This window comes from Callorhinchus milii, unplaced genomic scaffold (genome assembly GCF_018977255.1).
Source record: "Callorhinchus milii isolate IMCB2004 unplaced genomic scaffold, IMCB_Cmil_1.0 Scaffold5, whole genome shotgun sequence".
NCBI lineage: Eukaryota > Metazoa > Chordata > Chondrichthyes > Chimaeriformes > Callorhinchidae > Callorhinchus > Callorhinchus milii.
The window spans coordinates 21,836,948-21,855,382 of NW_024704746.1; the positions used below are offsets into that span (position 1 = coordinate 21,836,948).

Consider the following 18,435-nt stretch of genomic DNA (forward strand, 5'->3'; position numbering starts at 1 on the left):
TTTTACACACAAAGTCCATTAGTTCCACACGAAAAAGTTGCTGGGAACACCAGCAGATTAGGCAGCATCTATGGAGAGAGGAAAGTGAGTTAACATTTCAAGTCGACGAAACCTTTTTGTCAGAACTTAGTTCCGCACTAAGTTTGCTTCGTGGGTGGTGAGACATTCTCACAAGTATCGGTAGTGAGTGGAAGCCACATAATCCCTATATTGCGGTACCAGACTCTAAAATCCTTATCTGGTTAGCTCTAGCAGATTGACTGAACTGGTTTGGGGTCAATCGAGAGGAGGCTCACTAATACAATTTATAGCTCTCTTTTTCAGAGGATTGTAGTTATGGCCCTGAAGCCTTTATCAGGGAGACCATCCCTGACTCAGTGCTGCATCTGGTTAAAAATAGGAGATGAATTACCTGGCTTGGTTGTTCACAGGATAAGACTTGTGGAGTATTGACTGCGTGGTTTATATGATTAGACTGATCAATGGTGACGTGCTGCAGTGGAGCCCACAGAGAGTGAGCGGCGTGCTGACCATTGTACTGAATAAATATAATTTCTTCCAGGATTGTGGCAGAGTTGCATGAAGGTGACTGGTGTGATGGCGGCGGGGCCATTGCGTGTGGTCCGCTGTTTAAATCACGGACTTTTTGACTGCACAGTGTCATAACCAAAGCAAATCCAGTCAAAACACGCCGAATTCAATAAAAAAAATTGTTACTATTGTCCCGACTCGCAGAGCAGATATCAAGCCCCGAGGGCAACTCAACTTCAACGTACACGTCCTATTATGTATGTCAATGTGTTTATTTGCCAGTAATTTACTGAAATACACCATATGCTTCTGCTAAGTACCTGTTAAAACAAGGATATTGTTCTTTAGATCAGGTACTGCGGCACGTTGTGTTCTCGTACCAATGTAAATTCAATCTGCCTCAGTATTCTCGACACCGCTGGCCAATTTATAATGATTACTTGCACTGTTGACGTAATCCTTGTGTTTGACACAGTGCCTTTTTCACATCGGCAGGATACCTCTCTCAAAGCATTTCATTTACCACCGCAATGAAAACTATTTTAATCCCCCGCCCGAGAACGAAGGTTGCAAAAGAAAAGATTTGAGAGAGAAACAATAATCCACAACAATGCATATTGGGGAAATAAGTGGAAAGGCAATAATTGCATCAGGCTGTTGTGACACTTTAATGAACCACTTAGATTTCTAACCGTGCGATTAACGAAACCCACGTATTCCAGTCGTAACAATGCGAGATGTGCAGCCTTCGCCAGATTACGTTAATCTCTTGTGTTTTTCTCCTCACAGCGTGGTCGCTTACTGCGACGTTCAGCAGCCGAGGCTGCTGGAGGGTTCACTGAGGTCAAACCTGAGGGTCTACCATCCTCTGGTGGTGATGGCTCAAAAGGTGAGGTCCCTCTAACCATATACCTGGGTTCTAACCACAGGGGTGGGGTGGGGTGGGAGGCAGTAGTTGTTTCTGTTCATGTCTTCTCTCAGCTCGGTGGGGAGGGAAGGAACAAGTCACACGAGGCGAGGGGGACATTACGCCCTCTTCCACGTTCTGTGAATTCCTGAGTTAAGGCCCCACCCCCCCAAAAAAAAACAAATCCATTTAATGTAGCTTCTCCTCCCATCCTGCAGTAATGTGGGTTTAAGGCTCCGAAGCCTATTGAACCGCTCCTCGTCCCAGCCATGTTACATGGCGAGGCTTCACCAAGTACTGCGGGGGAAAGTGTGGGAGTGATGGCTGCTGAGCCGTTCAGAGGAGATGAGGAAGGGCTGTTGGCTGGATGGATAGGCAGCAGCTTCAAGAAGCATTTTTTGGCAGCAGTTTCATCCGTGGCGTCAGGACGAGTTCTGTTCTGTGCTGCAGAGGTTGCTCTCTCTCTCTCTCTAACAATTCCTGGAGAGGCCACCACAACGATATGATTATGAAGCCAAACATACTGTTTTGCATAGATTTTACACACAACATTATATTTTATCAGTTTAATAATTTGCTACATTAATTAAATATAATGTAAAAAAAATTCTATTGATGTGACATCTTTGCTTTGATTGGCATCTCTAAGTGGAAGAACACAAATGTGGGCTGGAAGCACTGTATTGTCGGAGACTCTGTCCACGCGATGCAAGACTTTAAACCTTCGCCAGTTCAGGTGGATGTTAAAGATCCCGTGGCACTGTTCGAAAGAGAAGATAGTATCTCTCCCGGTATCCAGGTCAATGATCCCCCAGATAAAATTGGTCACTCATTTTGGAGCTGATTGTGGGACATTTCTGCATGCAAATGACTGCCCCGTTGACCTAGAAATACAGTCACTACACTTTACAGTGAATCCTGTGAAGCGCTTGGAGATGTTTTGATTCAGATTTATTATTGGTTCATTATTGCTGACTGATGATAACGTCATTTTTCTTAGCCGATTTTTATGAGTATCTTTTGGATCCACTTCCCAATCTCTTTCGAGCTTTTCTGTGTTTCTGTGGGCTGCAGAGATAGCAGTCTGGTTGCGTCCAGGCAATTTTTATGTTGCGTTGCTTGATGGTCTGTTGGATCGTTTATTTTTGACCCCATGTCCATTAGAAAATGGGGTTTGTGGCATCGAAAGGAGAGGCCATCTGACCCATCTAACCTGAGCTGGCTCCTCCACTGGAGGAATTTTAATTCCAATTTCTTGCTCCCTCCTCTCCCCCTTCCCCACCACCACCGCCGCAAATTGACGAGGCAAATTCACCTATTGGGAAAACAAGTTGGCTCGGATAGCAAGCCACAGATAAGGTGTAAACCACAGTGACCTAGAAGACAGATGAGAGTTTTGATCTTTAATAACTGGTGAATAGGTTACCATGGTCAACTAACTCCTATTAAAAGAGCCTGGCTCTCTACAGGGAACATGCAGTTAACATTTTTTTTAGTTAGAAAGAGGCATTGTTCAAATATCAATTAGCTTTTCCATTGGGCTAGGTTCCTGGAAATGTTAAACTCCCTGTTTGAAAATGGAGACAGTGTTCCAAGTGGCACACTGTGTGGTACCAATGCCCCATTAACTTGTGAACGCTATGCCTTTTCTGACTGAGAAGCTGAGCGAAAAGCCGAGGGCCACCATTAAGAGATAACATGGGAGTCGGGAAGAATTGGGTTAGTGTTAGGTGGTGAGACCGAGCTTTGGATTGCAAAGTCTTAGATTGAATGAAGTGGGGAAGACTTGAGGAATAGGAGTTCAACGTGGGGGATGGGGGAAGAGAGAGAGAGAGTAGTGAGGAAAAGATCACTGAGTAAGTGGCTGTACTTGTGTGGTGTCCTGTTCCAGAGTGCAAGAGTAGTTTGTCTCCCCAGATATGGGAGCAATGTTGGATATTCCTTGGTTTTATAGAATTAATGGATTGTGCGGTGGTGACAGGGACGGAGGGGGAAGAGAAGATGTTTTATGCTTAAGGGTTGTGACAGAGAATTCCGTTTTTGAGCTGAGAAGGGTTGTATTGGCGGGAGCGGATGTGTATGGAGAATTGCAATAGAGAGTTTTGCTCCTCTCGGTCATATAGTGACTCTCATGGCTATACATTATCGTTGGTGTATAACAAAATCAAAAATCCTGCTAACACACTGACTGAATGCTGCTCTCCCTGACACGTATGTAGTTGTGTGGTACAGAAACTGGTCATTCGGCCTAACTAATCCATGTCGGTGTTCATACTCTACATGAATCCCACCCCCCCCACCCGCCGCCACATCTCCCTCATGGAGGCATTTAATTTTCTCTTAAATGCTTGACCCTATTTGTTTCAACCACAGCTAGCAGTGAATTCCACATTCTCACCTCGTCCTACATGATAAAGTTCCTCCTAACCTTCTGTTAGATCTACTGTTGGCTCTCGTATATTCATGCTCTCTAGTTTGGGACTTGCCCACAGCCTTTCAACATCCACCAATGTAATTTTTTTTCATTGGACTTGATTTTACCCATCTTTCTATGGCATGATTTCAACACTGCACTGAACAATTCCAAACTGAAGAGAAATCTTAGTGTGCGTTACAAGGTCATGTATCATAATCTCTGGGTTCAAACCAGTATAATCAAGCTTTGCGATCGATGTCTGTGTTCTGATCGGGATCCACTTTAACTATATGGCAGCTTTGAAATTCCATCCACTTATAATTCTGTCTCTTTTTAAAATCCTGACAGCATTGGACTTTAAAAAAAACATTTGCTTCCTTCGATTAATTCCTGCTTCACACCTGTTCAGGGTAAAACGCCAGAGCTCAGCAGGTTGCTCATGGGTTTATAGGTACAGTGGAAAATTCCACACACTGACTGTGTCAACGAGCCAGATACGAGCTGTTTTTCAGCTTGTGAATAACGCCAATGTTTATCTCTCCATTAAAGTAGCAGTTGTTTCTGGGAAATCTGACTTTCTTGTTGCCTCTCAATATTTCTCTCTCTATCCCCCCCCCCCACTCCCACACACAAACACACGCACACAACCCAAAACTCCCTTTGCTCACTCAGCCACCACCTTGATCGATGACTAATGAACCTGTCCGTGCTTCAGTTACCTGCTGTTGCTACACCACTTTCTATGATGTACAAAAGACCCTGTGATGCTCTGTTGTGGTATTCCGTGATTTGTTTTAACCACAGTGACAAATGCGCGCTTTTGTTTTATTTGCTTGAAACAAAGCTCCTTAGGTTGAAGTTTAAGTAAACGGTGATTTGTTCAACTCAAATTAATTTTAAACCAAATTTTCTTTTCCTCTTTCCCATTTTCCATTGATGTGGCTCATTGGCCTTGCGGCAGATCTGCACCTAAAAGCTCATCTCAGCCAGGCACTAGGCAACTGTAGCCTTTGGACCAGTCTTTAATAACATCAGTGTTATTTTGTTTAGCTAGTATTCATTTCCTACTCAACACAGCCGCTCTTTAAAATCTCTCCCACACTCCAGGGATTTCTTACTGATCCAAATAAATGTCTTGCAACTGGGGTCCCAGCAAGGTTTCCTGTAAATGTGTTATTGATGAAACAAATTTAGAGAATTGATGAGTATTTCATTCCTGTCAGTTGACGGCACAATGGTTTGCCCACAAAATACGCAGTGGCTCCACTTTACAGTGTATCCTGTGAAATGCTTTGAGATGTCTCAACAGTGTGGTCAGGCACTGTATCAAATGCAAGGATTATTATTGTTGTATAAAATATATAATGTACAAAAACACACAGAGTGGTGAATACGATATGTGGATTGGACTAACCTGGGAGGCAATAGCAGCGAGACTTCCCAAACTCAAGAGGGAATTAGATTGCCAAATAGCTATTGATTGAAGGATATTGAGAGACTGATTGATTGATTTGAAGGATATGAGATATTGATTGCTTGAATAAACGAGAGAGATTCTTATTTCTTTAACTTTGGAGTTAAAGCCAAATAGACAACAATATTTTTTTTATTAAGTCCTGTAACGTTCTATGTATCTATTCACCATTTTGATAACTGGTAAAAGTAATAATCCTTTGATTTGATTTAGCACCTTTCAGGTCGGAAGGACATTCCACAGGATTCTCTGTAGTGCAGTGACTTTATTTGGTCCAGTTAAGCAGTTTATCAGTACCTTAATGGAGATTGATTTGGTGTGTACCTTTGCATCAGTCTAACCTGTTGCTTTCAGTGCCAACAAGTGATGAATTATTGGTCATTTGATATGTTATTTTTAAAATGACAAAAATGTTCTCTGTGAAAACGCTGGCAGCGACTCTCTTGTTACGGTGATGTTTACCCACTATTACCTCTGAATAACTGAAGGATACCGGGCGGTTACCATGGGAACAGCTGAACTTGGGTTCCCTCAAAACCACAAAGCTGTTTGATAAACACTCGCATCTCAAAACAAAATTCAAATGAAATTGTTCTAGAACGCAAAAACATGAAATATTAATTACAATAAGGCACCTTGTTTCCCTCCTCAGTAAGGTCTGCTAGGCACGAGTGAAATTACTTTTCGTGCCCCTCAACCTGTATCCTATTGTTCTGCTGTTTCGCCCCCCAAAATACACAGTCACTACACGTTACAGTATATCCTGTGAAGCGCTTTGAGACATCTCGAAGACGTGATAAGGTGCTATATCGAATGCAAGGATTATGATTATTTATTATTACATGAAACTGTTGCTCTGGGTTCACCTTCTCAATCCCTCTTACCTTAAAGGCGAGGTCTGGGCAGAGTTGGTGGTTGGATTTTGTTTGTGGTTTTTTGTTTGTCTGTCGCTACCTTGGGTAACATTTATGATCGCTTTGTGACTTTCAGGCCTATCTGAGGGCGATTGACATCAAAATAATGCACCAACTGATGGCTGTTAACGAAGGGATTGAGGCGGTCAAATGGATTTTGGAAGAGAAGGGCACTCTGGCCAGCAGATGCAGCAGTCTGACCAGCAGCATGTACAGCCTTGTCGAGAGCCAGGAGACCTCGAGGAGAGGCAGTTGGAACAGCTTACAGGATCCCAACGACAAACTCGACGGCATTTCCATCGGGAGCTTTCTGGACACCTTGGCCGATGACATGGATGAATACTGTCAGCCCACGGTGGATCCCGTGTCCTCTCTACCCTCCGCCCACGGAGGAAGCTCATACGACAAGGTGGACACAGAGAAACATACCGGCGAGACGCACTGTCAACCGTCCGCCACAGCCAATGGGATTTTGGGAAAGCAAGGGAACGGTGTTGCGGAGCGCGGGGTGGAAGCTCAGTTTCCTCACGAAGACAAGTCGTGCAAAGATGTCGGGAAGCTCAAAGTTCAGAGGAATGGGAAAGTAGATTACGATAGTTGTAAACTGAACAAAGTGCACATTGAGTACGATGCTCATTGGCATTGGGTGCAGTCACAGGATGACGTGACCTTCTTATAAGGAGATGGGTTGGGTAGTGGTCCCCACCTCTCGGCAATACAGTCACTAATGTTAAAAAATTAATGGTAATCTCGCAATATACGGTGTTTCTGATGTGCCGACCCCCCCCCACTGCCCGCCTCGTAAATCGTGCCGCCTGTCTTGTTTCTTCCCCTTTCGCGATCATTTGGATGCAGGATTACAGTAGCGTAAACAGAACTCGGGCAAGTTCTCCCTCTGCACGTGTACGGGTTGGTTTTTGATTGGGGTATTTTTGGAGGTCTGAGCGGGCGCTCTTTTTCCAGTAGCCGGAAGCGCGTCACTCCGACTCAAGGGGAACCCGCTCTGGAAATCAGACCAACTCGGGATCACTCTTCCTCTGTCTCTCTGCCTTGCCCCCTTCCTACCCCATCTTCAGGTCACGCCTGAAGACCTTCCTGTTTGACCGCGCCTACAGTCACCTCTCCCTCCCCCACGGCTGGGACGCTGCCCTACATGAGGGGCGCGGTGTAAAAGCAAGTTGTTGTTGTTGTTGAGTTGCGTCAGTGTTTCCCGAGTCCCTTGTTTCTGGATTTCTTAAATAGGAAATACCACAAAAATTCACCTTGGATTGTGTTTGGCTGAGCTCATTCCCTTGCTGTGAGACTGCCCATAGCTGAAGGGAAAGAGAGAGGGAGACCGAGTGATTACATCTCATCTGTGGAGCTCAATGCCATCTAATTCGTAAACCTTGCTATTGATCAATGAATAATGTATTAATCCTTGTATTTGATGCAGCGCCTCATCACGTCTTCGGGACCTCACAAAATGTACTGTGAAACGTAGTGACTGTGCATTTTGTGGGCGAAACGCGGCAGCCAATTGTGCACAGCAGTGTCCCACAAACAGTCGTGGATTGAGTGATTGAGTATTATTTTTTTGATCAATAAACTGGAGCGGCCGTGGGGGCAGAAAGAGAGAGAGAAGGCGAGGCACTCGGAGATTCAACAGATTAAATATTTATATAAATGCAAAACATTTAAGCCATTGATTCTCAGAAAGTTCTCTTTTCTGTATGGATAATTGCCAGTTATTGCTGGGGTGGTGTGACCAGAGTTCGTGGTCATCAATACTAGTTATTTTCCTGTTTGTGTGGAGGGTTTAGGGAGATGTAAAGCTCTCCCGGATGGTCAGGGAGCAGATACATTCAAGTTTATGTTTCGCCACGACAAGTGGTCAATAAGTGAGTCAACTCTCAATTGGCCCCACCTCCTCCCTTCCCTTCCCCCAGCTGGGAAATAAAAATAATCCTTGCATTTAATGTAGCGCCTCATCGAGTCTTCGAGGCCAGAGATTACAATATAATTAGCAGAACCTCTTTGCCACGACAATGACTTGACACCTTCCCAACAGAATGGTATCGTCAGCTGTTTGAGGGCCAAAATGGGGTGAACACACCAATCTTTTCGAAAGCATTTTGTTTTGCTCCCCTGTGGGTGGATTCATGCAGAGAACTTTGGGTTTAAAAATAGTTGTTTACAAGCTTCCCTGATTTGAACATGCCATGCAGATTTTCAGCAAAGCTCATGTTAGGAGTTAAATAATGAATGATGTCTCCTGCAAAATATTAATATCTTCCCCTTCCCCCCCCCCATAGAGTTAATGACCCACAAAGCTGAGTATTGTGTGGTGCTGTACTTCATGATTGTACTGTCAAATTTATATTGTGGTATTCCTACTGATGTATATTAAGATTTTTTTTTTAATCACTGAAAAGAAACGAAGGCACCGTGTTGATTCGAAATTGCGTCTGCCAAACATTAATGCAGGCAAAAAAAATAAGCGACTTCTGCAGCAAAGCAACACGGTGCCCTAAAAAAGTGTTTCAATGAATGGTGTTTGCTAAATCTGTTTGTTATATATACTGTGTTCGTGTGTGTGTGTGTGTGTGTGTGTGTGTGTGGGCGGGCGGTGAGAAAAGATCTCGCTCATTCACATCAACCCCTTGTGTTTGGCACTTGCTCATTCCAGCCAAACTGACATGTCTTAAGAGACCCCCCTCCCACCCCTCAGTCATTCACTGTGTTAAACATGCCTGGGTTGCACAGTTTCCGAAGTGTCCATAGTTTTTTTTTAAAATGTCAAGTATTATGGCTAAAATATAATCACGAATATGATACGGCACTGTGCCTGCAAACAGGACTGAGGGTTGTAAACCGTCACCGAACAATGAAATATTGGAAATATTAAATGCTTCAGTTTACAAACAGATAATTTTGTGTGGTTTGTAACAGATACTGTTTTTGCGAATTAAAATGGGCCTTAGCCATATCAGGACTAGATCCTCATATCATTTAATGCTATTTACCTGTCCATGCCGTGCTACGATGTTGTGTTCGTCTGACCTATTTATTCCTTTATTTATCGCGGTGTAATGTTTGTATCATTGAGACCTTTTTTTTTCCTGGTTGGGGGCGGGGGGGAAGAATCAGCTTACTGGATGAGGTGAGGTTTAACCAATGAACGATGTGATCTCGCTCTAAGGAACCTTCCCATTTTATAGTCTTGCCTTACACAAATGTTGCTGATGTTTTTCATTGTGGGCTATATTACAGACCTTCAGAATCTCCCTGTCTCTTTGATCTGCATTGTGTATCGGGTTCGGCATTTGCAGCCGCACTTGGGAATCCTCTTCCGAAAAAAACAAAACAACAAAAAAAATGGATTTGGTTTGGCTTCCCCTGTTATTTCCTGGCTTTTTATTCCCGTTCCTTCTGGCAGATCCCAATAGAAACATGCTATCTATGGCGCTATTTTAAGAGTAAACCAATTAACACTTTATTTTCTATTGTGCGGAAAGGGGGCGAGTTCAAATTTTAGGTGCATGTTTCCCCGTTTCGAAAGCCCAGATGAGTTACACGTTCGCAGTGAAGATTTCCAGGAATACTTTCAGAACTCACTAAATGCACTAAATTTTAAACACCATGCAATTTGTATTCTGTACGTGATTCCTATCAGCTGCAGCCAGTGTCTTCGTGCCTATAGCAAGTGTTGAATGATAATAAACTACTTTGTTAAATCTCGATTTTTTTTTCCTCTATTTCCTCTGTTTGTGGTTCTTGCATGTAAACTCGACCCAATCTCGACTAAGGAGATTGCCGGGTTTGCCTACAAAGTACAGTCGCTGCACTTCAGGGTAAAATCCTGTGAGGCACTTTAAGGCGTTTAAAAAAGAATTGGGACAGGAATGTGCAGAGGAAGGATTTGGGAGAGTAGGAAGAAGTAGCAGGGGATTGGGATTAAGGTGGGTGGGTTCTTGGAGGAGCAAACAGACGTGAAAAAGAACAGTCCCACCTTGGTCCGTATATGGGCTGGACATTTCTCTGGTTTTACATGACGGCAGGAGATTGAGTCACTGAGAGCTAGGAGTCATCACATACACAGTCAGCTGGTCATTCTTTCCCTCTATCGACATGCCGTCCTCTTGCCTCCTCTCTCTCCCCTCCCAGCAGCTCAGCGATGTCCCCTCTCTCGTCTGCAGTTGTTGATTCTAATTGTGGTTAGAATCGCTGCCACTTGGTTGACATCAACCAACTCGGCACAGCTCAGGGGCCTGGGGTCTTCCTGCTCCATATCACTCCCAACAACAACAATAACAACTTGCATTTATATAGTGCCTTTCATACGGGATAGCGCTTCAGAGCGCTTGACTCACTCCACACTGACTCACTCACTGACTGAGCTATTGGAGAGTTCTGCAAGTAAAACAATAACCTTCACTTCTTTCCTCACTTCCCCCTCCCCCCACCCACCACCCCCGCAATTCTGGGCAATTTGCCTGCTGACCCTTACCTCTAGACTCTCAACCTGATGAATGCTGCTTGATTTAGGCACTCGCCCAAGGATGATAATCCCAGCCTGAGTCAGTGCAATCAGTAGAGGAGAGGAGAACCGCAGAGGTCAGATAAACAGCAACGTTAACTATTCAGAAAAATAGTATGGCTTCTTGAAAAGACTTAACTCATTCCAAATCTAGGTAACAAACTACAGATGGGTCTACAGCCGAGAGGCTCCTGATAATAAATAGTTGATGCTCCTCAATTTATGAGGGTAAAGTCACAGCTATGAAAGTCCACATTGCAACAGAACAAAACAGCAATGACAAACTCAAGCGGGTCACTGAAGCTCTGCAAACCAACAAAATCTATTAAGAAAACGTGGGGGAAAAACAATGAAGAAAGAGACACGAAGATATGAAACAGATGAGAGAGGCGATGCTTCTGTCGATGAGCTTCTCAAAGCTGTCCAGATTGTAGTGTTCAGGTCTTTAGTGTCTGGCCTTTGTTTAACACAAAAAGAATATTCTCTACGCGTCCAGAAGTTGCTTGTCCACAAAATGCAGTCACTCCACTTTACAGAGAATGCTGTGAAGCTCTGTGTTTTGTCAACGTGATACATTGCTGAAGTTTGACGCATATGCAAGGGAGGAGGCAATAGAGGGGTACAGTGAGGGTGATTGTTGGAGTGGGGTGCCACGTGGAGTATAAGCATCGGCAGGGACTCATTGGGCTGAATGGCCTGTTTCCGTGTTGTAACACTATGTGAACGAGGCGCAATATCAAACCAAGGATTATATATTTTGATATCATTGACCATCTGTAAGACTCCACATTCATTCTCCGTCACTGGCATTCAGACAATGAACTCGCTCTATTGAACTTGCATTGTTTTTCACATTCCAAGTCATTACCCTAACCAGTTACTTCACATTGAATGTGTTGACTGGTGATGTTTAATGTGATGCAGCTGTGCTGATAGTCTAGTCTGGTCCATTGTGCAAGCACGGGCTAGATCTCATACACAGTACAAAAACCCAGACGGCAGTTGTTTCAAATGATCCCTTGCAAACTGGCTGTCGAGGAGGCTCCCTTCATAAGAGACGCTCCTTCCAATCTCGCAGGCACTTCCATATCATGTGGGAGTTGAAGAGCATTTTGCATCAAAAATGACCATTGTCCATGCAAATATTTCCTTTGTGCCGACTGCTGCAAAAAAAATTCCTGAAAAAAAATCTAGGGAATAATTTTTGCTTGTCCTGTGTCCATCTTCCATTCATTTTTTTTTTTGCCGTGCTGAGCTGAATGGGATGCATTCATCTAATTTCTTGGCAATTAGAGTAAGCACAAGCTCCCTTTGTGAAAATTGGGCATTAACGATCTTGCGTTTTTATACAGAATCACTTTTCATTAACACTCTTTGTATAAATCTCTTTTCAGACCTTGGAATTTGCATCATCTTTTAGAACAATGGCAGTATTCAGACCCTAAAGTGGTTTGCCAGGCTCTCCAGATCGCTTGCCTCAACCGCCCGTTGGTTGGGAGGACGTAGCTGATGTTGCGATGGGAGCCTGATGGTAACTCTCAAATAATTGGGTGNTTTTTTGGAACAATTTCAAAGATACAACAACAACAACATTTCATCTGTATAGCGCCTTTCATGTAGGAGGACGTCCAAAGCCGCTGGACAATCAGTGTATCGGACCCGAGCTGGGGGTCGGGATCGGGGAGGGGGGAGGGCAATGGGGGAAGGAGGGTGATCGAAGGCAAGCATCTGAATCAGATTCCTGAAAGGGTTCAAAACATTCCCATTAACTGGCACCATTCTACATTAACATGTCTCCCAGTCAGACTCATGTTTATGTGAAGGAAGTCATTAACCTGAGTTCCTGATAAAAGATCTGCACTTCTAGAAATTTTGCGCCATATCAGGAGAGTGGTTAAGGCAGCCGTAGGAATGGGATCTAGAGGGTCAGAACTTGGACTATGTAATACAGAGAGAGAGGGAATTGCTGATAAGATTCGTTCAAAATCCATCTATAAGCCTATCTCTGACTCTGCTTTCGCCCTTCCCTCCCACCCACAATCTCTTTAGGGGCATGTGGAGACCAATGTACGTGGAGCTCTCAGTCAGGTTTGGATACTTAAGGATGGATTAAGATAGTACAGTTGAAGTATAGTTGAATCTTTAATTTTTTTAATGGTGTTGGTTAGGAACAAATTTGATGATTCTATGGACATTAGCTCCTGCCATTTCCCAAGGGCTTGTAACCAGTTAAAGTTGGTCTTAAAGGATGCAATGCAGAGATCTGGTACTAGGTATATTAGCATGAAATGACAGTGTCTATTCTTAACCTGTCATTGTGCGTTAAATTAGTGTGTACGGCTGGAACAGCTAATAATTAGCAGTGTTGAGAAAATTCTCTATAAAAAAAATTGACTCGAGAATAACTGTGCAATACAACTCTCTCCTGACAAAGTCGGAGATAATCTCGCAAATAGGAATGACCTTAACTGTTGACTCTCCATTTCTATTCCAAACTGCCACTGTACATGGCCTCTATTGTTTAATTATAGAACTATGTGCCAAGGTGACACCATAGGCGAGATTGCTTCATTGGAAAACGAAGCCAGAATCTTTCTGGGTCATTCTGACTTCACTCACATAGTTTCATTGCAATTTAAGAGCCCAACTTCAGAAATGACAGCCAGTCTAGATGTAAAGCTGCTCATTACAGTGGAAGCTTTCTTTATGTTATACGTATATATAATAATCATTGCATTTGATAAATGGGCCTTCTCATGTTGCCTCAAAGCACTTTCACAGAATTTACTGTAAAGTTTAGCAACTGCTTATTTGATAATAATAGATGATAATAATAATAATCCTTGCATTTGATATAGCGCCTTATCCCGTCTTCAAGTTGCCTCAAAGCGCTTCACAGAATACACTGTAAAGTGAATTGATTGTATATTTTTGCGGGCAAAATGTGGCAGCCAATTGCACACAGCAGTGTCCCACCAAACAGTCGTGGATTGAGTGACCAATTTATTATTTTTGTTTGAAGTAATTATTACACCTGGAAAAGCGATCTGCGAATCGACTAACAACCAGGTTCCTGCTCACTGCCAGGTAACAGAGGCGTGTGAAGTAAGGAAGCTTGCCCAACATTTTGCCCTGCCCGGGAATCGAATCCAGGGCGCTTGAGGGGCAAGTGCTCTAACCACTGAGCTACAGGACTCCATGGATGAACGCGGAAGACAATTTCCCAATTTTCTAAAAGGCGTTCACTTTTGAAAGGATATTTCAGGAGTCTTATCCTTTTGATTTAATGGCAGTGACTCAACTCCTGTGGTTGGTGATATCATCTAATTACAGTGTCAGGACTTGAAGGAGACCCTCCCTTCTCCACTGCATTAAGCAGAGGAGTACAATTAGTGAAGTGCAAACAGATAATTACAGGAAAGCAGTGGGTTCATAAATCAGTTTTCTCTTCGGAAGCATTCTGTCAGGGGAAGAGGCCATTGTTTCAGGAGGGGGGAAGAAAACTTAGAAAACTGGGAACTTTCTCAAGGTGGGCAGCAGTTATACAACAACAATTTGCACTTATATAGTGCCCGCCACGAAGGGTAGGATCTGAGAGCGCTCAACACTATTATATAATTATAGATTATTTTATATATTATAGAGCAACTAGCACTCACAAAACACACAGTCCACTATACTTTACAGTATATCTTGTGAAGCGCTTTGGGACATCCTCCCGATGTGAAAGGTGGTATATTAAATCTAGGGATTATTATTATTTGTACAGGTGGGCGCTTGGCATTGGTGTTCTCGGCATTGCTTCGCTCTCTTAACAAATCAATAATAATAATAATCCTTGCATTTGATATCGAGCCTTATCACGTCATCGCGACGACTCAAAGCGCTTCACAGAATACGCTGTGAAGTGAATTGACTGTCTATTCTGTGGGCCAAACGCGGCAGCCAATTGCGCACAGCAGCGTCCTGCAAATCACGTGTGTTTTCTGAGCAGCAACAAGCCAAAAAAAAACTTGGAAGGCTGTCAACACTCAAATCAGTGCAGATCTTCTTGTATAATTGTCATACAATTAGTCTATATTTCTTTCTCTCCCCCGCCACCGCCCCCGCCCTGACTGCTCGTTAATGAAGGAAAATGGGTTTATCCGCATCTGTTCCTGAAAAGACATTTTTCCTGGCGGAGGATGCAGTGAAGCCCACAGCACACAACAGCATTTTTCTGAGCTATCGTCAGCAACACTGCTCGAGCACATTGTAGAAAGCTTTCAAATTATTGGATTCCTTCTCTTCCTACCCCCCCCTTCCCAATTCCCACCGCAGTGAAGAGAAGAGAGGCTACAGTAGGTATTTTATACAGTGTGTTCATCGATGCTCAGTGCCTGAAAGATGTGCAGCTTCAGTGTTAACACTATTTAAGGACTCTCCATAGTAATCCTGCCAGTCATTGCCACTAATACCCCTAAGTATTAGACCTCTTAAACTCAAACCATTGCACATAACCATTACCCTCCCTGAACAACGCACGGTAAGAATGGGGCATGAAATTCCACCGAGCCTGCAAGACTTATTTCATCCGAAAAACTTAAGTCAAATTAGCAAAAAAAATGAAATTAAACTTAAATTTTTAACTAAATTTTAAAAATCACCGTAGAATTGTGCAAATTTCCTGAACCCATTCTCAATTTGGTTTCCCCAGCTTCCAAATTGTAATCGTTAAAAAAAAAGAAACCGAATTCAAGACTTTTCCATAATTCTGCGTTATCTTGAAACCTAAGACAAGAGAGTGCAACACAATGCAATTTACATTCACACAGTGCCCGCTTCTCATGTTGGGAGGACGTCTCAAAGTGAGGAGAGGTCAGACTATTCTCTGACACCCTCTACAGGTAAATGCTAAGTCAGTCACTTGGCAGTGGTACTGGAGGGTAAACACAACCCAACACAAAAAACACCTGGGACCCAGGAGTGGAGAGGCAAATGCCAATGGAGAGAATGACTTCTAAAAAAAACTTGGACGCTAACTTTTTTTTGACTAAAGACATTATCTTGTCAGAGATTCACTTCTGCGAAGGTCACTGTAATGAACGAACGGCGCAGCTGCACAAACAGTATTTCCACAGAAACTGCATTCGCCTCATTCAAATTACATACATCTGCCATATGGCTAAAAGCATTTACAGATACATTGATGGTACAAAGTGCTCCCAGAGTTACTCACACGTTCTCTGAAAGGCATTTCACTTATCTCATGGGATGATGTGAAGTTGTGCAGGGAGGCCACTTGGGCAAGTGAAACAAAGATTCCCTTGTTTAGCTCTGACAATAAAAGTCCTGCCTGAAGGGTAACAACATTCGGCCATATCATGCACTGTATAATACGTGTACACTCGGAATGAGTCAGACATTCAGTAGATTATATCAGATAGATAATGCTACATTGCAAAGCTTAATCGGACGATGTTAGATATAGGCGTGAATGTGAGGGTGAGGCATTTAAACAGAAACCAATTTTCCTCCAGCCTGACTGAACCTCTGTCACATCTTTCTGGGGTCATGATCACCTCTAGGCTATGTGGAGTCCCGTGGCTTAGTGGTTGGAGCACTCGCCTCGCAAGCGAGAGGCCCTGGGTTCGATTCCCAGGCAGGGAGAAACTTTGGGCAAGTTTCCTTACTCCGCACGCCTCTGTTCAGCTTAGTAGGAAGTAGGAACCTGGTTGTTAGTGGATTGGCAGATCGCTTTTCTATGGGTAGTAATCCCTTCAAAAATTATACATATATATTTAAAAAGATGTGGTCACTCAACCTTCGGCTGTTTGTGGGACGCTGCTGCGCGCAATCGGCTGCCGTGTTTCGCCCACAAATATACAGTCAATTCACTTTACTGTATATTCTTTGAAGCGCTTTGAGACGTCTCAAAGACGTGATAATGCAGGCGCTCATAGAGATATCCCATTTTAAGTAGTATTGAGAAAGTAAACACAATACCTTTGAACGTGTGTAGACTGTAAAACAAGAGAACATAGGTTCGGTGTTGCAATGGGTGATTTCAGGACCGACACCAGAGGTTAATTATTGATTGGAACAGGTTACCAAAAAGGTTGGTTAAGGAATTTGGAAGGCTTTGAGGCTGGACTCATAGGAGCTATCTGATCACCATATGGCCTTTTTGGAATAATCTGTGCCCCAAATGTGTTTTCTATGGAATCCCAGGAACAGGCGAGGGAACAAAATGTACTGCAAGCTGTCACACAGCAGTTACAAACAGAAAGTCCTGAGAATCTACAGTAGGTCGATTCAACATCTGATCGAGAAAGGATAGGACAACAGTTTGGCTATTCTCCCTTCATCAGAATTTGGACATGAATCTATTTTTCTCTTTAAGGTGCTCATTGACCTGCGGTTCAATATACTGCGCTTCTGATTTCCAGTGTTAAATGTCTTGCTATTTATCTTTCCTGATCAATAGTTGGCTTGCAGATTGCATCCTGGATGACTCACAAAAGGTAAACATTAACGTTGAAATCAAGGTGTGCAGTTTGACAATCACTTGGTGTTTTATTTATTGCAATAAATCGCTACCTTACTTTCTCACACGACGCTATGACTTTGACTGCCTTACTGTGTGGTTAACCTATTGTGGGTGACGTAACTGGTTTTATCCCAAACAATTACATCAGCCACACCACAGGCCCGGCCAAAATTCCACGGCATCTTAGTCATGAGCAGGTCCAAGAAAGTAATTATAAGATCATGCAGAAAGTGAGACAAATTACTGGAATCTGGAAGGAAGGAAAAGGAAACTTGAGAGGAGCAAAGCTCTGGGATGCTACTTAAAGGTGACATGAGAAGCAATATCATCTTTGTGCAAAGCTGGTGCTGTTTGATGTTCAGTTCCGAGCTCTACTTCAAGGAAGGGTGTATTTTGAAGCATTAACCGTGGTATCCTGTGAAGCCCTTCGAGACTTACCCCTGACCTGAAAGCACTGCGTCAAATGCAAAAATTATTATCATTATTATTATTTAATATGGTGTCTTATCACAGCATGAGGAGGGGTGTCCTGAAAACAAGTACAAACAAAAGATTGGTCTGACATCTGGGTGCACACAAGTTAGATGAAACTCTCCTTTGTCTGTTGCCTGTGTGGGACTCCCACTTGCAATGTTTTGGGCACAGAGGCAAGGCTCCAAAACTGGGCTGAATTTAGCAACCTCACTCAGGGAGGCTACAAGATAGCTGCTGTGAGAATCCATGGCGGAGTAGCAGGTGCTCTGCTGAGGTTTCTTGGGGTGCGTCGTGGCGGGGAGGTGGGGGTGGGGGGAGAATAGAATAAAGGAAAGTTTAATCTGGCAGCGTTTGCATCAGAATACAGTACATGTCCCATTAGGACCTGTCAACCCATACAGTCTTCAGTGTGCATATGCTTGAGGATATCCCTACATCTCTGAAACACCATTGATTGGGCAGATAAGATAAGCTAACCATCAACAATACCTCTCTGCGTAGCGAGTTTGAGCCCCAAGGATCCCTCAAGTCCTGACACTGGCCATATTTATGTGCACACATAGACATGGCACTCATTTTATCAATCACAGAATAATTAAAAGCTGACTGGACGTTATGGGTTTCAAACAAAGAACCTTTTGCCCCAAGGTAACACGATTCAACCAACTGTC

The 18,435-nt window shown here is 43.4% G+C and overlaps 1 protein-coding gene across 1 annotated transcript; it reads left to right on the forward strand.

Moving 5' to 3' along the window:
* Window positions 1–1,261: 1,261 nt before the first annotated feature.
* Window positions 1,262–7,317, forward strand: LOC103182819 (leucine rich adaptor protein 1). The gene is made up of 2 exons (XM_042334994.1): window positions 1,262–1,420; window positions 6,319–7,317. Exons 1-2 carry the CDS (start codon window positions 1,262–1,264, stop codon window positions 6,919–6,921), a joined length of 762 nt encoding a protein of 253 aa, XP_042190928.1. The 3' UTR covers window positions 6,922–7,317.
* The last annotated feature ends 11,118 nt before the right edge of the window (window positions 7,318–18,435 follow it).

What these genes read in the sequence shown, in the direction of transcription:
- LOC103182819 (XM_042334994.1), top strand. Translation starts at nt 1,262, where the DNA reads ATGCGAGATGTGCAGCCTTCGCCAGATTACGTTAATCTCTTGTGTTTT. An exon ending in TGGTGGTGATGGCTCAAAAG is followed by an intron (nt 1,421 to 6,318) that starts GTGAGGTCCCTC and finishes TGTGACTTTCAG; the next exon opens with GCCTATCTGAGGGCGATTGA.